At 39.2% G+C, this 24,987-nt stretch overlaps 1 protein-coding gene across 1 annotated transcript in view; it reads left to right on the top strand.

Moving 5' to 3' along the window:
• The first annotated feature begins 629 nt into the window (after nucleotides 1-629).
• The window catches only part of si:dkeyp-14d3.1 (transmembrane protein 132C), a 91,645-nt gene continuing 67,287 nt past the window's right edge, over nucleotides 630-24,987 (top strand). The window contains exons 1-2 of the mRNA XM_062417176.1: nucleotides 630-708; nucleotides 1,857-2,766. Coding sequence (XP_062273160.1) covers nucleotides 630-708; nucleotides 1,857-2,766 — 989 coding nt within the window. The remainder of the gene's footprint in view (nucleotides 709-1,856; nucleotides 2,767-24,987) is intronic.

Genomic DNA, 24,987 nt, shown 5'->3' with positions numbered 1-24,987 from the left:
TATACTGATAAGGAGTGAGCTCTAGTCTTATTTTTCAGCTTGTGTGTATAAGCACATTTTAATCCTTTATGTCAGCTGTGAAGACAATAAATCACATTACAACACAGAGAGTGGTGTGCTCAGGCCTGTGGAGAGACCACTTTGCTTTTGCTTTATTTGAGACATGATTGGTAACATTACTACCCAGAGACCAGAGGATGACTTTGTTCCTGACTGTTCTGTCTTGCTTTGCTTTTGTTGGACTATCAAGCTTTTCATTTTGTCAGCAGCATAACGCTGCGTACACAGCAATGTCTCGTGCCAACAAACATTACAGAACTCCTGCTTGTTCAGGAAAAATACAAATTGCTCTGTGGAGCTCTGTTGCTCGAATTTCTGTGTTCTCTGTCGTATAAAGACAGAATCTGAATCAGAGTGTTTACTCTGAAGCAGTTAGCCAATATTTTAAGTTGCACTGACGATGCACTAGAGTGGTTGACAGCTGTAGCTCGCCTGCACCCTTGCATCCCTCAGTGGGATAGCACTTGGGTCAAGACGTGTACCATGAATCACAAAACCTTGTCTGATTTGTAAACCATTGGGACATTGATTTACACAAGTGATCAGAGGAAAGAACTCCTCTGGCTAGCATGAAGATGGAAGTGTGCTGTGGGAGTGTAATCACACAGCAGACTGCTCTTGAGAAGAAGGTCAGAGCCCACTCTCATTGTGATTAAAACATGTTTTGTGTGTGCTGTGCAGTTCGTCAACCAGTGGGGCCATAGGTGATAACAAAGTAACTGTCTATTCTGTTATATTGAACATTTTTGTTCTTGAACACCAGAGGGCAATAAATGAATTGTGGGCTGTGTCCTAATTTTAATTCTGACTTCATATTTAGTTGATTAGAATAGTTGATTTAATAGTTGTATCAGTTGTCTGTACATACAAACATGATTGATAACTCCTACTTGCAGCAGAAATATTGTGTTTTGTTTCAGTCCTGTTCACTATTCTTAGTCCACTCACTGCCATAAATACTTTACACATTTTGAAGTGGTTGTAAACCTTCAGTTTGCAACACAGCTGGGATACCTAAGTATCAGAGCGAGCAATAATTCTCAAGTGTTACACAAGTAGTCATACAAGAACTTAAATAAAATAAAATAGTCAAAGTTGTGATTTCAATCAGGAACTAAAGAATAAGTAAACAGGATTAGAAGGATACAATGCCAGTGTTTTCCAAAACACTATTAATTTGAATACTAAAATACCTTGCGACTGTGTTATTCCATAATGGTAGTATTGGTTGGTACATAAACAATGCACAGAAGTGGGTGGTCAAAAGGGGCCCCACAGCAACTTTATGCCCTAGAGTCCAGTAATAAATTGATCCAGCCATAGCTTTTGATACCCAACCTTAAGTGATACTATATGATGATATTACCCTATGCCACTACACACTGAATATTACATTTATGATGTGGAGCCATTTCTAATTTGAGAAGCTGGAAGCTGTGAACATGTTTAGTTCCAGCTGTAGCATTTTGGTTCCGGTTAATGTTTTATTGATTGATTATTGATTAGTTGTTTCAACTCTAATTAGAATGTAATGTCTTGGGGCATGTTTTATACTTTTTTACAGTTACACTAGACTCACCAGCAACATTCTCACAACGTAATGTCAATTGCCAAAAACAATACATGGTGTATGGTCAAAGTCAGAGATGATTAAGGGCATGAAAACACAAATAAATAAATGTAACACAATATTATCAGTACAGAGCACCAGTGGTCAACATTAAGAGAATGCTTCGAATACCTGCCACTCACTCACTACTAGCTTTTAGTTTTACTGAAAGTTTGTCCTGATTCAGCTCTTCTCTTGTCTTTTGCAGTAGCCAACTGTCGAGTCTTAGAGGGATTGCCAAGATATTCCTCCATCCCCACATATCTGCCTGTCAACTACCAGGTGCTCAATGCTGACTTGTCATTTTTCCTGAAAGAAACCAACCAGGACTTCATGAGGAACTCTAGCCTATTGTCGCGGACTGAGCCCTTCTTCATCTACCAGGCCAGAAGTTTGCCCTCACTGAACGCTAGCTATGGGCCTCTGTCTGTGGAGCAACCTGTCCCTTTGGAGCTCCTACAGAGTCCGGGCACCTTTCCCGCCTCCTCTGTTTTTACCTTTAACTGGAAGGTGCAGACCTTTATCATGAATAACAGGATTCACCTGGCCAAGCCCAAAGTCCAGGTTCTGTTCTATGTTGCAGGCAGGGACTGGGATGACTACAGTGCCATTGACAAGCTGCCCTGTGTGCACATGTTTGCTTTCCATGAGACCCAGGAGGTGCGTGGTACTTGCCAGCTGAAGGGGGAACTGGGGCTTTGTGTAGCTGAGCTGGAGCCATTGGCAAGTTGGTTCAGCCCACCTAGCGTAGTGCCAGGACGCCAGAGGAACCTGGAAGTGTCTGAGGGCACCCCAGTGGAGCTCTACTACCTGCTGCAGTCCACAGAAGCAGGGGAGTGCCATTCAGAGGAGGCCAGAAAGGAAAACTTCATCCGCTCAAGCCAGGAAGGGTTGTTTGGTTCCTATACCTCCACACCTCTGAAGAGGATTGGTGGTGTGAGGCTCTACCAGAACCCCACTCCTCCCCCTCTCGCTGAACACAGGCTGGATAATAACTTTATGGTCATGGTGCCAGCCACACCCATGAGACAGAGGGAAACGGTTTCTGCTTTTATCTCAGTGTCAGCCTACTCTCCTGTGGAGATGTTTACTCTAAGGTAAGAACTCAACACTCTTTGTTCTTCTGTGTCAAGTCTGGCTGTAGACGTTCTCTGCCAGTCTCAGACTGTAGAATTCTGCAGCCAGCATCTGACTGCTGCATATTCTTTAATCTTTTTATTTGTCCTGAAAAATGTATACACACACCAAGGTTTTTTTGTTTTGTTATTTTGTTCTGTTAGCACACACTAAACCTCTGTGCTGTCCCTTCGTGCTCTCCATTATCTCTTAAATTCTGTTTCATTATCAAAAGACATTTTTTTCTCATTTACCTAATATTTTAGCCAGAGTGGTTATTAAATAATGATTTGCTCAGAAATGTTCTCTGTTAAGCAAGGTTAACAGTAATTGTTGCACTGCTGCACTGAGAACCATTGATCAAAGCATTATCGATTGAGAAGTCACCTGACAACCAAAAAGAAAACACAGGTTAATGATAACACCCTTATTGTTTGATTAACTATATGGGCCTTCAGAAAGACTGATCACAAAGATAGTTAGAGGAAATTTGGTGTCTTACACAAGTCGTCACTTTGGAAAAGTGGTCTTTATCGTCAATTGTACTCAGACAGGTACGTAGGAGAATAAGTGATGAGCTGTTCTAACAAAATCAGCTCCTTCAACACTTAAATGTTTTCAGTAGCTGCACAAGGTTCACAGAAGTGACCTTCGTCACGCATTTCTTATAAAAAACAGTATTTATCTGTACATACTCACAGGGAACAACAACCAATCCTTTGCAAGCACTCTTAATGTGTATCGTAAATGTGTAGCACCATCTCATCTTTGGCTATGAGAGTATCATGCTTTGTGACAGTAGAGCAGAGTGTGATCTACGTATTATACATACAGGCCTATGTTCGGTTTGCTTTGTTAAAATTGAGAGGAAACTGCATAACTTGATTATAAAGTTATGCAGATGTTTTTGTCTTACTACCTTAAACATCATAACTTCAGTCATATAACCAAACTTCATAGTGAAATAGAGGGAGAGAAGGGTTATCTCATGGAAGTGGCATGACTCAGTGAAGCTGCTGATAGGTAGTAATTACAATGAACAGATGAGACAAAATGATTTAGTTAATTAACATGCAATGCAAATGAGGATGTCATTAATTAAAATGCATGTCCATTAGTGTAATGACTGAAGCCGATCTTAATCACAGTGGTTTAGAACATTTATAAACCTTGCGAGATGCCGCGATAAGGGGTCAAGCCAATTTGTCAACCAACATAAAGGAAAAGAAGCAGTATGCTGAACAGTGTGTTTTCTGCTTGGTGAAGGTGAAAAGCAGACACAGTTTCAAAAAAATGAGACATATTAACATTTGTGTAAAGACCTTCCACCCTTATTTTCTTTTTCCAGTTGTGTACTAATGAAGATCATTTTCCAGCTAACAATATAGACACACAGTGTGCACGCTGTAGGCTCAATATTGGAGGCAAGGTAAACAAGTTCACAAAAACTGTGAAGTTTTAACAAGCCAAACAAATTCACCAGACTTCTATCCTCCCCTTGCTTCATTTAATTACCAACTAGTTGTCCTGAAGTGATAAGGCATTAAAAACTTTTTTTTTTCTTTTTATAAATTGAGAAACTCTGAATGGTTTCTTTCATCAGTCAAATGAACAGGCCAGGCTGGCCACAGAGGCAATGCCTGTGGTGCTTTTATTTGGCAACGTAGCACATGGCAGGCGCAGGTTGGCCATCTGAGAGCGACAGATATGAAAAAGGCCTCTGTGTGGTCCTAGGTGATAAGGCTGTCCTCATACATGCATTTGTTAGGACGCTTAATCACCAGAGCGAGAAGACTTTGATCTCTATATTCACAACATCATTATCATCTGTGTACTACACACTTCTGTGTCAGCCATTGTTGGCTGTGCAGCCCTGAATGCAGGATGAGCTTATGATCCTGTGAAATCTGTCAGTCCTTTCACTACGTGAACACTAAATGTTTATTAGATGTCCAGTTTGGTACATTTAGTAGCAATATCCATGGCCAAGTTCCTCCTATTCATTTCTCTAGTCATATTCAAATCCTCACTTTCTTTATAAACATGAAAAAAATTTCAAAGACAATTAAAATGGCCACCGAGCCTTTCAGTAATCTTTCCCTTTTCTCCAATTCAGTTTTTACCTTGGTCTCATCCATTATCCTGAAAGGCTCATGCTGTGATAGATGTTATGCAATGAAAGCTAATTTCACATATTTTTAATAGCCAATCATGCGGCCAATTTATTGCTTTGTGGATGCCCAGCGTGGTACTCTACATTCTGCCTTGACATGTTACTTTTAATTTGATGGGCTCTGATTTGATTTGACCTCCTCTGCGTTAATAGTCTGTGTCACTCAGAAACAGAAAAGTTTGTCTTCTTTTAGTTTACTTTCCTCGTGTTTAGAGGGATTTTGGCGCAGCGCATTAAATAGATGCTGCTTTTAGTCACTATCATGAGTCATCCTAACATATGAGTGCATTTCCATTTCCTGTCTCCTCTGCCTTTTGATATGTCATCATTCAGTGGAGAGAAATGACATGATTTAGATGTGAGTTGAAGGAGCAATCTGTATAAATTACAATTATATAAGGGATGTTATTAGGCTTGTAGTTAAGAATGTTTATTTTTACATTTTTAAAGACGCATCGTCACCGTAATCTGCGTGGCACTAAGGGGAAAATTGGAGGTCAAAAATATGCCCCTGATAGTGTGAGGAATAAGAGTGACAATTCAGCAAATGTTTATAAGAGGATCTTATTTCAATTTGAAGATAGAAGCGGTCCCTCGTTTCTCTTTTTCTAATGAACTGTGTTGAATTTCTGAAAGCGTTTATTATCCTGTTACCTTATTTCAGCTGCCATTGCCCGCTAAATGAAAAAACATTTTTTGGAACTCATATGTCTTTGGACTTTGGCATGATCTATTGTTTGTGAACATGTTTGTTACCTTTTCTCTGTGATAAGCGGTGCCTCAGTGAGACACGGCAAAGGAACTGTTATCTCCTGTTCCTGATTATGGGAGACAGTGGCAGATATTCACACAGACAGAGAGGAGCTATCTCAGAATAACATACACTGTAATAACCCATTTTAAACCAGTCCGGTCGCATTCAACTGAGTTTTGTTTTCTTGTTTTTCTACAGCTCCCTGCAGTGAAAGCATTTGGAGAGTACTACTTTATTTGCATATAGCAGAAAATATCTAGGAAAACACTTACACCTGTTGTCATTATGTGTGTACATGTGCAATGTAGTAACCGCTTGATAATAGTCAAAAAAATGAATTAATTATCACCACAGAAGGGAAATTTGTGAGTGATAATGGACAAATATTGCAAGATTTTACACAGCATTTTAAAGCAGAATGGGACACATTACTTGCCATAAAAGAACAAATCTCAAACATAGAATAGAAATGAATAGAAATGATTAAATAAGATTAAAAAATAATTGCATTCTGAAAGAAATGGTAAATGCACTGTACTTATATAGCACTTTTCTAGTCATTATGACCACTCAAAGCGGTTTTACTCATTCACCCATTCATACACTGATGGCAGGGGCTACCACGCAGGGTGCCAACCATATTCATACACCATTGGCACAGCAACAGGAGCAATTTGGGGTTAAGTATCTTGCCCAAGAACACATATACATGTTGACTGGAGGAGCCTGGAATCGAATCGCCAATCTTCCAATTGGTGGACGACCACTGTACCTCCTGAGCCACAGCCACCCCCAAATGTTAAAATGTTTTATCTCTATTGTGACAAAAGGTTTTTTAATGCAATATCTTCCAATTGAAAAAAAAATTTCATCTTCATCACTTTATCAACTAAAGTATAATGAATATTTTTTTATGGCTCTGTATGCGCACTCAAACACTTGGTCAAGGTTGGAGAACGATTATTGTCTGTTAGATATAAAAAAAATAGTCAATAGGTACTTGAAGCATGACACAATGCATTTAATTTATTATAATTTCACCGTGAACCAAAACCTTTGCCAGACCTTCACCAGCAGGTTAAGGAGACCTTCTGAGCTTTGTGCACCCAACATTCACTCCGACCTTGTCCCATTAATCCTGTTTTGATGCATAAATATAGCACGTCATTCACTCAAAAAACATTGCATGTGAGCATAATGCAGACAGTTTCTCACGTACCTAACTGAGAAAACAAATTAGTGCTATATAAATGTAATTTCTAGGAAACAGGGTTCAGTGTAGCTTTGGTTCATCTCACAAATGACAGCCCATTTTCCCCCCCTATTTTTCTCCTTCGTATCTCTGTACATTCATTAATTGGAGTCGTAATGCACATTTTCATTAAAGCTAAATCATCCTCATCTTATGCTGAACTGCCCCAGGTGAATTTGCCTCCACTTGCATTAGACTTATGTAGTTTTGAGTTGTCATCAACTGTCATTACATTGTCAGGCAGTTTATCACATACATACAAAACATGTTTAATTTAATTTCATACAGTCCTTCAGTCATCTACAATGCTGGAAATCATAAAATATATAACATCTGGATGATGATTTAGAAATGTGTTTTCAGTATCAAAAGGGATCATCTCAATATCATTTATTGTGAACAAAACTGGATTAGGCAAGATTAACTCTTTGATTGCAGTGTGTCCTGTGGTGCAATTCTACGCTGTAGTCCTTTGCTGCAATCCTGCTTTGATATTTTTCTGCTTTGTTGTACTGGATGAGAAACAGTATCACATCATAGTCTACTGTAGGGCTGTTTTATCATGAGCAGGAGTTACTCCTTGTAATAGCTTCAAAGAATACAGACATTTCTGCACACCAGCAGATTCAGCACTGTTGCAGGGGAGTCGAATGAAGGGAAAGACATTGAAAAGGCACCTAAGGACTTTAAGGCCATTAAATTTAATATGCAAGTAATGTATATGCTGGATTCATTATCATAATATGTTTTTCTGGTATCACTGTGTGAGCAATTTAGATTGTTGTATGTCATTGATAATTCATTATTATCTCTCAGCATTAGAAAGTTCATATGCAAATCAAATCCAATGAAGGAAATGATTGTTAAAAGATATTTTCCTCTTGCAGTCTCCAGTGGCATAAAAAAACAAAAACCCAAAGCACAAAAGGAAATTGCTCTATTTTCTGTCTTGGTGCAGTGCTGCCATACAGCATGAGTCACTGGATAGTGAGGGTCATTACATGTACATTGTCCTCTCTGACCGTGCTAAGCCACCTACACACACACACACACACACACACACACACACACACACACACACACACACACACACACACACACACACACACACACACACACACACACACACACACACACACACACACACACACACACACGCCTCTGGTGACACTGTAGGTTAGAGGCCTGTTGGAAAAAAAACAAAGCACTGAAAACCTTTGTTACACAAAAAGTGCTGTCAATTTAAAACTATTACATTTACAGAAAGTTAAATTTCCTTCTGCTTCATGCTGTACAGTAAGAGCAGTTTTCAATGCAGTATTAGATCTGTGCAGTTACCACTTTTTTCCCCCGCAGTATCAAGTGTGTCATAATCAGTGATCATTTCCAGTTTGGGACCACATATTTAATTCTTACAATTGCCCATAAAAATTATTTTATTTGATCTTGCTTGATCTTGTGTGATCTTGCTCCCTTGGGTGCCATTTGTCACGCCCTTAAAAGGAGCTCAGATGGGAAAGATTAGACTAAATTTGGCTGCAGTGACACAGCATTCAATGTTGTCATCAGTGCCATTGTTATTGCTGTGGTTGTACTTTCAGCTATTTTTTATATGTCTGTGAGTAATGAAAGGATGTGGACGCTGGACTAGCATGCTCTCTGCGTGTGTCACTTTGTGTGATGCAGATGTGTGACAATTGCAGATGTGTCACGTGTATGCTTCCATGAGTGTCTGTGTCTGTCAGCACTGCTGGTCCTCTGCATGCAGTTTGTCCAGTCGTTTTCCTCCCGTGGAGAACATTCTACCAGACATTTGTTTGCAAACAGATTTCACTAAAACTGCCAGCCTTTTGCAATCACATTGTGTATACATGTCTGCCTGTGCGAGTTTGTTTGTATGTGTACAGAATTGTCAGTGCACATGTGTCTGCGCCTGTGTGTATGGGAGTGCTCAGCTCACACTGTGAATAGCAAAAGTACTGTATGAGCGACTGTGAGGGAATCAATTTGACCCATCTTTAAAAGGCAGTGCATCAGTGAACAAATTATCCACCATTACACTTCATTATGTGTGCTGATGGACAACAGCGACTAATGTATGCAAGAAGCAGAGGCCTAAAATATCAGCAGGGGCAGGACAGAATAAAAATGTTTTGTCCTCAGAAGGTTCAAATGTCTTTCTCCTTTGATCTCATTTTACATGCATTTCAACACATGCAATTATATCAGCAAAGATACAGTTTCTACAGGATTTTTTAAATATTTAAACCACAGCAATGTTTTTATTTACTTTACACTGCATGCGTTTTGGAAAGAATTGCACAGAACAGCATTCTTCCTTCTGTATTACAGTAACTATGATGGCCCATATGAGACAAGTTTTCACAGCACTTTAATTACACAAAGAAATCTCTCTGAATTGCTCTTCATTTCTGACCCAGCACAGTAACAAAATGACCAAGCAAGCAAATGTATTCTCTCAACCAGGGCTTCCCTGCCTTTTTAGTAGCTCAGACCATTTGAGAATGTTGTTGCCACAGACAGGGGGTTGTAATTCTTTAATTCTTCTTAACTCCCACATAGTACAAACACTGGAAGATAACATTAGGACACAGGTTCTGATTGTGCGAGGCTACATGCTTGCCTACAAATCATGCAAGTTTTTGCTAAAGTATGATCTCACTCTATTTATCCTCTGAAAATACAAGAGCGCCTTAACATGAGAGGATTCTCTGGATGTTAATGAGCTTCTAAATAAGCCAAAATATAATTTTATATGCTCTGTTTTCCCTTGTAGCTTTTTTCTAAATAAAAATACTACACTGATGATCTATTTTTGTAAAAAATCTAATAAGTCGTATCCATGAATATTTTGGGGAACTATGAGGAAAAGGCAGCACAGAGTGTGCCTAGTTCAAGATAATTACTGCAGATTAGTCTATAATAGCTTATAAAGTTATATAAGTATCATTAAGCCTCTTTTTGCAGAATCATATTGTTTCCTTGCAGGCAGCAGGAAAAGGTTCTGTGTCGCAGTGCTGATCTGCAACAAGAAGGGTTGGGAACCTCTGCTTTAAACTTACATTCTGGTTCACAGGTGAGGGGTAAGCATCAGTGTCTCCAAGCTTGTAGCTGTTGTCTACTGATGGCTGGAAGCATGTCAACTGTAGTAAAAGCCTCTATAAAATAAAACTTTGTGGAAATTGAAATGAATAGCTCAGGTTTTGAAATTGACAAGAACGTATGTATATTGTGGTTTTCTCATAAGACCGCAACACACAGATAATTTCAGTGGTCACACTCGTATCCGATTCATTATAGTGCAATCTCATTTGAGAGCCGCCATCACTGGCTATAAACAGGCACAGATTCAGTGGCCACTGGGGTGCTTCCACACGGCAGAATATGTGATGAAAGACTACGAAAATGCCTTGTCATTTTATTGGCACGCATTGAAGCCATACGCCATTTTCCTAAAACAGCTTCTCCATTTGTAAGTGGGGAGAAAGAAGGACTCAGGGGAGCAGATATAGATGATTAAGAAATGTATCTGAGAGAGCAGACTCGTACATGTATTAAATAAATCTTGGCAGATGTCTCCGAGTCATTATGAATAATTTCTTTGTAGTTTGTTTATACATGGTCTGTGAGAAGTTTCAGTGTGATCCGGCATCCTGCAACAGACTACTTGTGCATTTCAAAAACAAACTGTTTTTCCTGTTAAATTGGCTAATAGTGTCAACAAGAGAGACTTTCTGGAGCCCTCCTGGATGTCATCATACACATTATTAAGAAAAAAAATAACACTAACACAGCACTTGTGAATGTTGCAGAGCTATTTTGCCTTTAGGAGTCTCCTCACGTTGTCTTTGAGGCTGCACGGGGGGGGGGGGGGGGGGGGGGCTTCAAGGTGTCAAACCTCGATGTCTCTTATGTCGAGCTTGCCGATTCAAAATTTCCCCATTATGTTCGTTACATTTTTATTAGCTGGTAGATGTGTGGCCTTGCCAGCAGCTGACTGAGGTCCTGTTAACAGACACTGCTACCAAAAGCTTAACACACAGAGCTGCAGCAGTGCTGTAATAGAACAGAGCGTGGCTCCCACATCTAGCTCCCAGTCAGCTCCATGGGGGGTCCTATCATATGCCTAGATTCCTGCTTAGTGAAAATACTGTATTGTACACCCGGGAATAGCATTCATATACAATTAGACTGCAACACAGATATTATACTGCTTGCTTACTAATTTAAGAGGAGTTTTTTTTTCTCTCTCTTCCAGCTGTGAATGTTTTCATTCAGATATTGTGAATTATATTTGTGGCTCAATTCTGAACAATTGGTGGGACATTCCCTAAGTCTCAGTCTGCTGTTTTTGAATATGCACATAATTCATATTCCAGTAAACAATGCACAACGCTCTATGTAAATTTCTCCCTCCTTTTTTTATGCAGAATATATTATGTTTATCTGGTATAAAAAGAGGCACAACATTTAAGAGAGGGAATAGGATACAATGTAAAGACAGCAAATACATGGGATTTTTTCAGAACACATTAACTGCAGGAAATACTGATACAAGGTGACTTGTTCATGGGAGAGTTTGCAAGAACATACTGTACATCAGTTTGAATTTAATGATAAGCCTCAAAATGTCCCTGGCTGAAATTTGTTCTGTGTAGTTGTACATTTGGTTGACTTTCTCTAATGTAAAGCTCTCTGAACAAACTGGGCAAACAGAGGAAAACATTAAGGGATACAGTGTGTTAAAGAGCTAGAACCATTACTAATTAATTGCATCCCGTGTTTATATAAAATTTCGTATATAAATAATATTCGTGCCTCATTGCTGAACATGCAATGTGGCATTTTGAGCACAGAAGAACTATTTTTTGTAGGCGCATTTTGAAGAGAAAGTATATGCTCAGTAAATTTATTTGCATGTTTACCGCTAAAATATCCATAAATAAAATATCTGCTCAAAATATCGCATTGCTCGCCCAGAACTGAAACACAAATATAATTCCATAGATCTGTAGCTTTTAAAAAGATAAGTGAATAATCATCGCTCTTTGATTTCAACATCTGCCTGAGCATCTGCACACATCAATTGTCTGAGATTTACTTCACAGACAGATTATCTTTCTGTTTTATCTACTGATTAGATTTACAACCAGCGTGACCCAATGTTACAGGTAAGATTAGCATGCTAATTGAATGTTGACGAATATTAAAATACATTGAACCTCACAATCGAACACCCAGCTTGAAGGCTAATGGAGGCCGAGCCCTCACTGCTGACGAATATATTGACAAGAACAGTGCCTCGGAGATCACAATACATTTCCGACTCTCTACATTATACATGCGGCAGTAATTATTTCTTTGTAGAATGACTGAATTAAATTACAATAATTCATCTGTTATTCAGTGCTAATTAATGGGTCATCTTATTCAATCCCGAGTCTTTTAGTTACACTATCTTTTGCCCCTCACACTTTTATTCCCTTCTGAGCATAAACATGATCAAAGACTTTTTCATATAATTAATTAGAGTCCCTAAGCTAGACCCTTGCTGCTTCATGTGTAATTTACAGTCACTATTTTATGGATTCTTCCGGGCTGATAATAATAGTTGTCCATCTCCTCATACAACTGTCCTTTGTTATTGAAGATAAGTATTGTTAAATAAATAAACAAATTATAGTTTAACATATCTATAGTTTTGTACACGTATCATTGGTTTTTATTAATTATGTAACACAGCAAAGCAGGTGTAGAGCAGAAAGGCAGAAGTACAGTTTAAAAAAAGATATATATTAAAAGAGCCATCCATCCATCTCGCTCCTGATGCTCTTAGACAACTCTTAAACATGGACTCTTTGGCTCAGTTTGAATGTGTCGTCCATTAGACCTTGAATGATGCTCAATTCATTAGCACTCGGGAAGTATATAGATATGATTTAATGCTGTTTCTTGGACGGAGCACAATAAGACTAAATTGAATGGTTTCCTTTTTCATTTTCATTGACTTTAATGTGCCCTTAAAACTCTGTAACTGGCGCTACAACTGCTTGTATTATATCTTCCTGACACATGTGGCCACTTGTTCACTGACACTGGCTAATTATAACAGTTAGTTGAAGTCTTGCCGTTATGGCAAGTAAATACAAAGTAGTCAGCAGTTAGAGACATGGTGAACCTGAAGGGCACTCTCACTTATCCATTTTTCTGACATCCAGATGAGAAGAGACTCAATTAAAAGCAAAAAGAATATATTTCCACCACATATAAGTTTATCACCGATCGATTTTTTTGTTTGTGAATGCTGCTAATCTAAACTTTAGATGCCTTGTCTCTAGTGGCATATAAAGTTTGTCCTCATATTGATCTGTTATTTCTTTTTAATTATATCAGCAACACAGAAAACAAAAAGAAAGAATTTAATTGTTGAAGAACAGCTGCTTGTAAAATTGTCTGCAACAATTTCTCGAATCAAAACAAAGCAATTTGTACACTTGTTTATCACCCATCTGTTCATCAAGAAAATTAACTACATTTTACATAATGTTGTCATACATCCTGTCTGGGGAAAAATTCTGGAGGTTGCCTGTAGTTCAGCCCCTGTGGTTTAAAATGAAATCAAGAGAGGACACAATGTTTTCTCCAGTTAGATTGATGCAAGAATATCTAAATTGTCCTTTTGTGCATTCTGTCACTGTCTGTGTTTGTCTATGAAACATTAAGAACAAGACTAAGAGAGCCACACTAGCTACTCTGTGAGGCTGTGGGCACAGCGGGGTTTTGAGCTAAATGCTAACATGTTGGCGTCTAGCAGGTTTAATATGAACCACACTCAGCATCTTAGTTTAGCGTGTTAACATGCTAACACTTGCTAATTAGCATTTCAAACAAAGTGCAGCTTTTGCAGATGGGAATGTCATTAGGTGTGCAGGGGTTCAGTTAGAAAACCAAAGTATAGGACACATTTAAATTTTGACCTGATTATGGTGCTAGATGAAAAATTAAGGGTTCACTATAGTGATTAACATTCATACTGAGGGGAATATGAAAACAAGTAATGGTTATCCATCCAGTGGGCATTACTGTCAAAATCACAAATGTCAGCCTCATGGTGGCGCTATCACTTTGGAACCATTAATGTTGGTACAAAATGTTATACTTTATCTGTCATCATCAGGATTCATCCTCTGGGCACCATAAATGTCCCTAAAAAATGACATCTAAAAGTTGTTGAAACATTTCAGAAAGTGGTGGACTGACAGACAACTAACTCAGAAGCTTTGCTGCTAGCTTTGCCAAGGACATCATGTAACAGATGTATTTACTTTAATCCATTCTTTAGTCCTTTAAGCTACAACCAAACAATTAGGTGCCTCTGCATATAGATTATACATATACAGATGGTATTGCTACACATTTTAAATTTCTTCTTGATATGTTTTTCAACCTACTATACCCATAAACTATCACCAAAAAAGCAATCCAAAGTTCCCAAATAATGCAAATACTTTAAGAGCTATAGTCTCACCACCAGACAGCTTAAAAAGACAAATGTCCTCAATTCCGAGTTCTAATTTTCCTTGCTATGGCTGTCCTGTTATTTAAATTTGACTTAGTGATTTGGCCTTTCAGGATGCATAATGGCGTGCAATGTGCGGAAAGCCCAAGGACACAAGCTCAACTGAGACCAGTGTAATCAGTGTTTCTCTATTAATTTTAAATTCTCAAACAGCACTGGAAGTCCAGCCAAAAGGCAAAAAGGGACACATAAGATTTATTTTTGGCTGTTTTAACCTCAATGTGTCAATGACTATATTTTTGTGACTGTGAAACTGTGCAGTTTGGTTTGCCATTACATGTTGGCAGGAGTGCTCTAGTGTTTAGGGTTGATGTGCCTCTCTTAGCCTTTCATGATCCTCCGGTTGGACCTTTTGGCCTACCGGTTTCTTAGCCAATCTAACACTTTACACATAATCTCTGTCCTGATTCTGATGTCCTCAGTGAAAATCCCTGTTTGAGACCACTTCAAATGTAGGATTTACTCCATTCATCCCCACCTTGTGTGTCAACTAGTGCATCTCTGGCTGGCCGCATTCAGGGATCAGGACAGTAAAATGTGCACCTAGCAACAGCTCTGCTCTTCACAGACTGATGCTACTGTTGTATAGCCCCTTGTGATCATAGTCCCCCAGCACAGCACAGCCCCCTTAGATCTGCAGCCAATCAATGGTTTCAGGCCATCATACCTCTATACAGTAGGCAGGATTTTCCCTCTCTCTGGTCCTCCATAGCTACAAGCATATCATTACGACTTAAGTCTTATACTAGGCCAGAAATACCTAACATCAGTTTCTACTTCATATACATACTTGTACAGTATATATATAGATCTACTGTACGACATAATGAATAGGTTCTGGAACAATGTGCCCATATCCACATTTACATGTTAATTAGGGTGCAGAAAACCCTTTGTGTTAAGATGTTATTCAAATATATTAATTAAAAACAAATGTCAAATACTTGTAAATCCAAACATGTTGAGTATTTTTTGTGTTTTGTGTTTCCTTAGCTACCATCTCATCACTCTTAAATGGTGAAATGGGTCTTTGTTCTGAGAACTAAAGATAATCACAAAAAACACAAAACACTGCTCTTTGTCTTGAACTTTTGGTCCACAACACTACTCTCATAGCAGTGTTTTTTTATATGCAGCAGGATGCTGTTTTCTTTGGTACCTTGTGTAAACTACTTGGACTTTATCCTTCACTACTACTTGAAGATCACATCATTTTAAGTCCCATTTCAGCTCGCCATGAAGCTTAAGCACAGAAGAATAGCCTTGTCTGAGTGTTCAGAGATGTATTATTAGTCTATTTTTAAATTACATCTCTGTGTCAGCTTTTCTTCGTATTGATATTAATAGTTCTTGTGTATGAAACAATTATGGTCCCTCTTTTGTAAAATTATATGAGGATTATATGATGACATATTGGCACTGAGCTAAACTTAGCCCTGACCCAGTGGCGACTTGACCTCTGATCATGTATAGACGGACTAACATCTTAACCTGACTGTATAAAATGAGAAATGCTCCTTGACCTCCAAACCAGATCAGCGAGGGATAATCCTGCATGCTCTCTATTACTAACAGAACACAATGACAGCAAGAGAGAAGAAATACTTAAAACCTCCATGAAAGAACTTCACACGCCACAGTGCCTCTGAGGATTTATATGAACAGATCCAAGAACAACTTTGTGACTCTCCACATGTGTTTTACATCAGCAATCCTCAAGACACCAACATCGTTGCTTGGTTTTATGAAGTAACAGATCAACTTGTAACATACTTAGCAATACAACAACTTCAATAATTGAATGTAAGCTTGGCACACAATTGGGTTTTGTATATATTGAGATATTTCATTGGATAAGTGAAAAATTTGACCTGCTGGTGGTGCTAGATGAAAAGTCAGGGGAGCACCAGTGTCAGTCTGATTTATCCTGGGGTAACATGAATATCTGTACCACATTATACGATAATCCATCAAATGATTGTTGAGATTTTTTAGTCTGGATCAAGATGATCGACTGCCATTGCCATCATGGCTAAAAATAATTCTGACTGCCTCACGATCAATCAAGGCAAGTGTTTGGACAAATTCACACAATCAGTATATAATTGAATGCACACCTTTAAGTCAGGTGTATAAGAGAATGAAAAATATGTGTCCTGCACACTGTGAAGTTAATTCATTTTGTGTTTTTATTTTAGAATACATACCATATGCGGCTTTGCTATTTTCAGCGTTTCATTATAGTAGTCTGTGTGCTAACTCAGTATAGATTTATGTTAGTCATTACACTCCACTCTGATGCAGTACATCTTCTCCTGTGCTGCTGTATTGATGCAACTCAAACATAAGCCTATCTCTCTGTTGGGACATGCATTTCTTGTAATGTTTTACTTGTCTCAGTATCTGCATGTTGTGTCTTGTTTACTTCTGTTAAATCACCTATCGTGGAAAAAAAGAGTCCTTTTGGCTTTCATACATAGGTCTCCATTATGGAAAACTCACATGCTGATTCTGTAAAAACATGACAGGTCCGCTGCTGATAAAGTCACAATGCTTGCAAATCTATAACCTTTTTTTCTCCTCAAAACAGTGGCAGCCCCGCTGGAGAACAGCAGTGATTTGAGAAATAATGTCATCAAGGATGGAGAGCGTTCACACACGTCTGCCTCTGTGATTAAAATGACAAACTGTTTATTCTCACAGCTTGATTGCTGACCATCTACGGCATGGGGAAGGCTGTCCCGGACGTGAGCTACCCCACCAGTAATTGTCTAAACACTGTGTAACCCCCCCGGGTACATTTTTAAATTATATTTGGAGTTTAGTTTTTTGCTGCCTGTTATACAAAGTCCGACAGCATCCGAGCAAGTAGTTGAAGAAAAGTGTTTTTAGGTTCTCATTTTATTCCTTTTTTCATTACATGCTTTGGGAACATGGAATTTGTCTGTCATGCCGTCTGTCTTAGATGTGACTCCGATATGAACATTTATGGAAGGACTTATCTGATAGAGCCTAGACATAGCACCTGGATATGTTTTTAGTAGCAATGTACTGTGTCCTTGTGTAATTGATATGAAGAAGTACTCAAACACATGAAATGAGAACATTTGCAAAGAATTAGACTTTTGTAGATTCCCTTTTAAGGAGTGAAATTTCAGGGTGTACAGTATGTGTGTGCGTGTGCGTGCGTGCGAGCATGCATGTGTGAAAAACATATCCATTTCTTTTTTGTGAAGTCTACTGTTTTTATAAATCCCTTCCACATTCAGCAATGTACCCCTAAATGGAAATGGAGCAGAGCTCTGCATTATCAAAATGCAGCTCCCTTCTTTACATTTCATCCTCCTCTTCCTGTAATAATCTTTGGAAGAAACTGTTATTAACCTGAGGAGACCCTGTTCTCGTAAAAGGAATATGGAGATAGAACGTGAAACGACTTAAAGATTAGATTTTATGCCAGGAAGTTGCGGTGGAATAATGTAATATTTGGCTTGCACTTACAATATGGCACTTTGGGTTCTTGTTTCAATCACTGATTTGATGGAGATGTTGTAAGTCACGACTGAATCATATGTTGATTATGCTAACATACGCTCTGACTGCAAATCAAACAATATTATGCATTCAGTTTATCAGTCTACAGGAGGTATTCTGCTCAACATGTACTACTCATCTCACTCTCATCCCCACACCTTGGGATTTGACCATTCAGATGCCGTACTCTGGCATTTCACATGCACTTCCAAATTTGGTTATGTTATTCAACTGTCTGACATTTCCAAAGGTCACAACCTTTACTTGTTCATTTGGTGCCTTCGATGTCAATGTTTCTGTGTTCAACATGAGTTTTTCCTGGGCAGATGTCAGAGGTCTGGGTCTTGTTAGGGCTGTAGAAGGGGATGATCACCAAAACCAATCAATTCCCTGCAGGTCCTCTGTGATCTTTTCTGCCTGTCTCTCCCTCCTTCATCTCCCAGACCTAATCAATGCACCTATGGTTTACCCAACAGGCTACAGAATTACAGTTCCAGCAGGACTGTGAAGAGATGTGCTGTTCCACTGCAAGGACTCTATGACAAGCCCATTGGCACCAAAGCAAGAGAAAATAACACAGTAAAACAGCTGACCCCAACTTTCTCACTGTCACATTAAAAATTTAAATCGCTCTTTTGTTTCACTGCGGTTTAGCTCTTTACAGTGCACTCTACTGCATGTGCCTTTCCTGCAGAGAGCACGCCTGTCCTCTGCAGTATGGATCTAGCTTAGACAGACATTGAGAATATGACAGCTCCTCTTGGAGTATTAGGCAGTATCTAACAGTGGGGAAGGAGAGGCGGAGCAAAGTGGTTGGTCTGTGTGGCTAAAGACTGAGAGAGATGAACCATGGTGGCCTCTTTCTCTCCTTCGAGACAAGCTTGCAGGCCCATCCTGCAGCAGGAAGGTTAGGGATTCATCATTGACCAGAAAATTAAAGTGTGTGTGTGATCAGGGTGGCTGGCCCAGCACTGAGCTAAATGGAAGACTAATGGGTAGTGGGAGCAAGCCTGACGGGCTCTGAGGAGCCCTGTTCTTTCTCCCTCCACCTGTCATCCATCACATTTCCAGCTGATACTGGGAGATAGCTGTCCCGCACTGGTGGGAGGGGGGCCAAAGGAGCAGGCAGGGAGGGGGATGGGGGGTTGGGCACCGTCTGGCTGCGGGCTGGGGACAGGGAGGCGACGACTGCATGTCATTAGGAGCAGTCAGTTTTTAGCGGCCACTCTCATCCACAGACTAAGGCAGAGAGGAGCCTGTCTGTTCGGGTCACAATGATACCAGAGGCTGCCGTCAGGCTAAAAGTAACACTAACAAGACCAAGTTGACAAAGCACTCCAACAGCATACAATGTACATATTCTGAGCTAATTAGAATTTTCAAAATATTAAAGAAGTGCTATTTTTTTTTTATTATTATGCAACACCAAAGAGATGAAAGAGGGATAAAGTGACTGACAGTACCAAAAAAAAGTCAAAGAATGGCTTAGTGACCATCATGATTAGCATTGCAGTTTACATAAGTACTGTAGATCAGAGCATTTTGTGTCATTGTCAGTACAAAAGACATAATGGTATTCATAAAACAGGGTGAAGGTTCAGCTGTGGAGGCTTCAGAGGAACCTTTTCACATAATCATTGGCTCTGCTTTTTTCTCTGTGTGGGACAGAGGACACCAGGGGAAGTTCAACAAAAGCCAGTGAAATGGCTTTTGAAAGTCTTTTTATATCAGCCCAGATTAGAGGTCTTTTAAAACAGATGTCACCTTGAGGGCGAAGAAAAGAGATTATGGATTTTTTTGATCACCTCTACTAGTGAGTCCTTAACTATAGCAAAGCATCAAGACTCCCCATGCAGGTACAATGGCCCTTAGATTGAATAACAATAATCCGAAAAGGTCTCCCTTTACTGTACCAATGTGAATAGAATAAGGAACAAGTCATCAAAAATCACAGAACAGAACAAAATGAGCAGAAATTAAATATGTGGATTTAACGGATGGCAAGCTGAAGCATCAGTATCAGCACATGAAAGGCTGGTAACTTGTCAAACATTTTGTTGTTGCTGATTATTTCACAGAACATGATGGTGCCATTACGACTGAGGTGCCTTTGTATCAGCGTACATCAGAGTAACACATAACTATGATGACAGATTATTGTTCCTTCTACTGCTGGGATAAATGTGAGTTTAGTGGCACGCTGCCCTGCACAACTGTATGTAGCGTAACAGGGGTTCCATTTGTGTTTCTTGTCAGTAGTGATACTCCCCTGTACATTACATTGTAATCAAGCACCACAGTCCTGTGTTACATACTATCGATATTTACTTTTAGATTGTTGATTGGAGTGTATGGTAATCTTTGAAGCTGCTTTTTGTGATTTTTTGAAGTTTTTAAGTCACTTTCTATGAACAGTGTGTAACTGCAACGTAATAGATGTTTAACACAAACAACTACAGAGGTAAGGATTGTACATTTGAACCAGAAAGAGGTGTATTCCTCTTTTTTTAATATAGGAACTTCCGGAAAAATGGTAATTTTAGCAGTAATCACAGCTGAAGATAATCACAGCTGTGCTGATATTCACTACAGCAGTACAACTTCGACCTTGAGTGTGATGTTGTTTTTATACAAGAGTTCTACAAGTGTCATTTATTAGCTGACAGTAATAAGCGACAACAGATTATGATTTGTTTGTCTATTTAATAATTTAATTACTTAATTACATTAATTAATACATTCATTAATTAATACATTCATTAATTGAATTCATATGGCTCCTCCAACACAAAGTTCTGCGACTGGACTGTTGCTAAGTTTGCTACACTGTGTCAGTCTACATGTTACTGCAGGCCAGCTACTTTGTATCATGTACATTTATCTGTATGTTTCCATTTGTTGTGCAGCCACTGAATAAGAGTGTGTTGACATTTGCTTTGGTGGAATGTGATTCTGATGAGTTACCAGCTTGATCAGACAGTACGTTGCTCCATCATTTCCTGCTCTCCATAGCCGGACTCCAGTAACTTTTTAGTGAGCTTTCAGACTTGAAAGACAAACAAGCTTTTGTTTACTGGTATATTTAGTTTTATGTTCCGTGACTCTTTATAAGTCACAATTCACATCGTAGTGTCTGTATCGTTTATATGAGGCAGCTCACCTGTGCCCACTTACGGCCATAATCTCCTTCACCTCAAGTCCCGCATTAGACAGTTTCTGTATGGCGGTGGCTCTTAGGCTGTGGTTGATGTAAGATGTGTGTGTCTCTGCCTCTTTGCACATAACATCTGTGACAGCTGGTTTACTCCCGGGGGAATGGCGGTATACCAGAAGCTGTCTGTCGGAGCTGTTACCCTCCTGGGTTGAAGATAGAGGGCTTTTACACCAGGCAACATTTTGCTCAGGAATTTTTCGATAAAATGCTACCGGGCAGAGCGGAGGGGATTTCCTCGCTTCTCAAACATAGCGCCCCTACGATTTTCTCAGTCTCTCTCCACAGGATCTTTATGATTTTTGTTTCTTCGTTGAATGTCATGGTGAAATACTTTGCTCCATTGTCGACACATTTTAGGATGAATGAGTCATGTTTGAGGTCCTGATTCCGCTCTTTGCCCCTGCGTTCAAAGTGCAATTGAATATTGTACCAGATCTTGTTCAATAAACCTTTTGGATTGTCTAGACTGAGTGTAGCAGAATAATTTAAGATACGCTGGTCTTAAGGTGAAATTGGGGGTAGTGTGTTGTTTTATATCTTTCCCTGCCCTTCTAATCTCTTTTACAACACCTTTGAAAACATTATTAGCTGAATTCCATGAGTGGCTAACCGGAGGCTCGTTGATATAACGATTTTAACTAGCCTGAAGCCTAAGGTAGCTTCTGATGCTGTAGAGCACCCCTTTAGTTGTCCAGACGGATCCATAAAACTGCCTCAAGACTGTATTCAGCTCGATCTTCTTAATGGACTGCATGTTTATATTTTTGAGATTTAGTTAAGTCTGAAAGTAGTTCAAAGCTCGGGTTGTTGCCTTACAGTCTTAGCTTCATTTTTGCTCTTCTCTAACTTGTCTAGGTCGGCTGATGTCATATGAGCACACCTGCAGGCTTCTTTTCATCTCTTCGTTCTGTTCTGATGACCATTCATAATTTAACTCTAATGTTATTTATAGGAATATGTTCATCTTTATAGTGCAAAGTTTGTTACATACGTTACTAGATAACGACTGCCAGTGCCGTTTTCCTCTATATCAGCACTCATGGAAAGCCACTTGTCCAATCAAACGGAACTAACTGTTGTATAAAACTGCAATAATAGCTATTGGATAGTTCTGCTCTAGTTCTATTTTTCAGTGAAGGCAAAGGTTTAATGTCCCCCTCCACTCCAAAATTTGATTTTCTGCTTGCTTCTACAGTTGGATGTTTGAGCTTCACTTTACAGAATGATGTATGTGCAGAGCTTGCCACACATTCATCTGCCGAAAGTGGAAAGTTTCACTGTGCTCACTGAAAGTCTGATGTTAAAAAGTTGGCATACAAACATGATTTGTGGCCTCACAACTAGTTTGGAGCCAGTCCTGGTTCCAATATTCATCTTACATATATAAGTTATAGAAACTTGTGTGATATAGAAACTTGAAGCCTCCAGTGCACAAACACTGAGAATGGACTTTTGAGTGAAGAAGAAGACAGTTAAACTTTTAAAATGAACATTTGCATATTCATGAGATCTGGAATTTTTAATAAGGGGGAAGGGGTAGATGCTGCCATTTTAAGGATTGTAGCAGGGTAATTATACTTTTTTGACACAGATTATTGTTCCAAGCAGAGCATTTCTGTATATCTCTGTGTCTGGATGAGGTCTTGAAGTTTATATATGATGGTCACCAAGCCATGTATGCTCTCCATGGCATATTAATGTGCGCTAGGAACATTTGAACATTTACATCATGACTGCTCCACTGGGTTTTCATAAGTGATGTATTGGTTTTCATAAATGGCTCACCCACCAAACCACATCAAATAGATCTCAAAGGATGTTACAAAACATTGCACACCGCAGGGAGGGAACATACAGTAAACTGGAAAAATATTTTCACATTCATTGATCGTACAGCAGTGTCTCAACCACTGCAGGAGGACGAAAAAATAATGAAATGCCTGCTCCATTCATCCAGTCTCATTGGTTATTTTGCCAGCTGCTCAGCAGGGCAGTAATGAGAAGTAAGAGGCATCCATATACCAGAATTAGTCAATGTAGCCCCCACTCCTGATTTCATTCACCTGTGCAAGCAAGTTAGATTATCTTTGGGTATGCTGAAATTGGCCCAGATGTGGATCTAATATAAAACTGTGTGGTAGCTTAAAAGATGAACATTATGTTAAAAAGGAACATATAGAACAGTGCAAACAGCTGCTTCTCCATCCAATCAGAAAATAAAAACTTTTTTACATTTGACGTTGGCACAGAATGACGTTAGTTAAGTTTGTGGCTGAAAAAAGAAAACAATGGGCGCCTTTGAAATGCCCACTAATAATAGTTGCATCAAGAGGTTAATTATTCACCTCACCTTTGATACGGTGAATAGGCGACTCAAGGGGGCAGAATTTTGATTCACCAAAATAAAAACTCAAAGTTGAGTAGCCTTGAATAGTTTTATTGATTAGATCCTGATTTAAATTTCATAGGCACACCTTTGTCTTATTTTAATTTTGATGAAAGGGGATTGAAATTTTCTAGGGAAAAAATAAGCTCCTGAAGCTGGGCCTAAAACAATGTTGTGATGAGAGGAGCAGAACACACTGCAAATTACCTTGGTTGAGAAGAGTGAGTGAGATAGAATAGTAACTTCTTTCAAAATGAAGCTCAGATTTTTCTGAAAATGTGAGTAAATATTTAGTTACTAAAGAATAAGGATTTTTTAAAGTGCCTGACAATTTCCTCATATAATTCAGGTATATCATTATATGGAGCCTTGTAGAGCTCTATATGGCAGAACAACTTCAGTGGTTGTAGCACCCAGTGGTTGTGCTGTAGACTTTTAAATTGACTTTATGACAGTTAAAGTAGGTTAACATGGGACAGTTTGGCATAAAAAGTGTAAAATTGCCAGCACTGCCATACAGTAAAAACTTCTGCTATATGTTTCCTTGTGTGACTTCTGCTGCCCTCCCTTCACACATTCGCTCATCATCTTATATGGCAGTGGCTCTTGACACTTTTGTGTACTGTAGCTGTTAAAATGCAAATTTCACAGGAGTCATATGTCCCCATCTCCTTGCTTCTGAGCAGAGGACCTGAGTGTCAGCTTCATCCATCCTCCTGAGCTTTGGTAAAATGCCACAATATCTTTTTTTTTGCACAAACTGCAGCACTCTGCTCCCACTGCAAAGTGTGGAGACAGGTACGGTTACAAGCAGCACGCTCTCAGGTCTCTAATGCTGAGGCCCTGACACTGTTTGCACATCTGTTGTATGTGTTTTAAGCTGATGGCAGCTCAGGGAAAAACCTTGAACTGTGCTATTTCCTCACTACAGACAGACAGCAGAGAAGGTATCGTGTGTAAACATTGCGGGGAGGTGATTTCAAGCTCCTTTTACAACAAAATGAAGCGAGAATGAAATTCTAACAAAGCAAGTCTTCGGTTGATAGTGTATTCATGTCACACACGAGCATTACGCAGGGCACCTTGCCACCTTTAGATATCATACAAGAAGAGCAGGTTGGTATCTTGCTGCTAGTTTGTAATGTGAATTTACTGCTGTCATTAGACATGAGGCAAACAGGGACATATTTGCTCGTTGCAAATGTTCTGATAGAATCTGATCTGTTCACAGGGGAAAAGTCTCTTGTGTAGCCTCTTATTTAACTCTGATGTATTTTGTTATTTGCAGT

This window comes from Scomber scombrus, chromosome 4 (assembly GCF_963691925.1).
Source record: "Scomber scombrus chromosome 4, fScoSco1.1, whole genome shotgun sequence".
Classification (NCBI taxonomy): Eukaryota; Metazoa; Chordata; class Actinopteri; order Scombriformes; family Scombridae; genus Scomber; species Scomber scombrus.
This window is presented reverse-complemented; position numbering and strand designations above follow the sequence as displayed.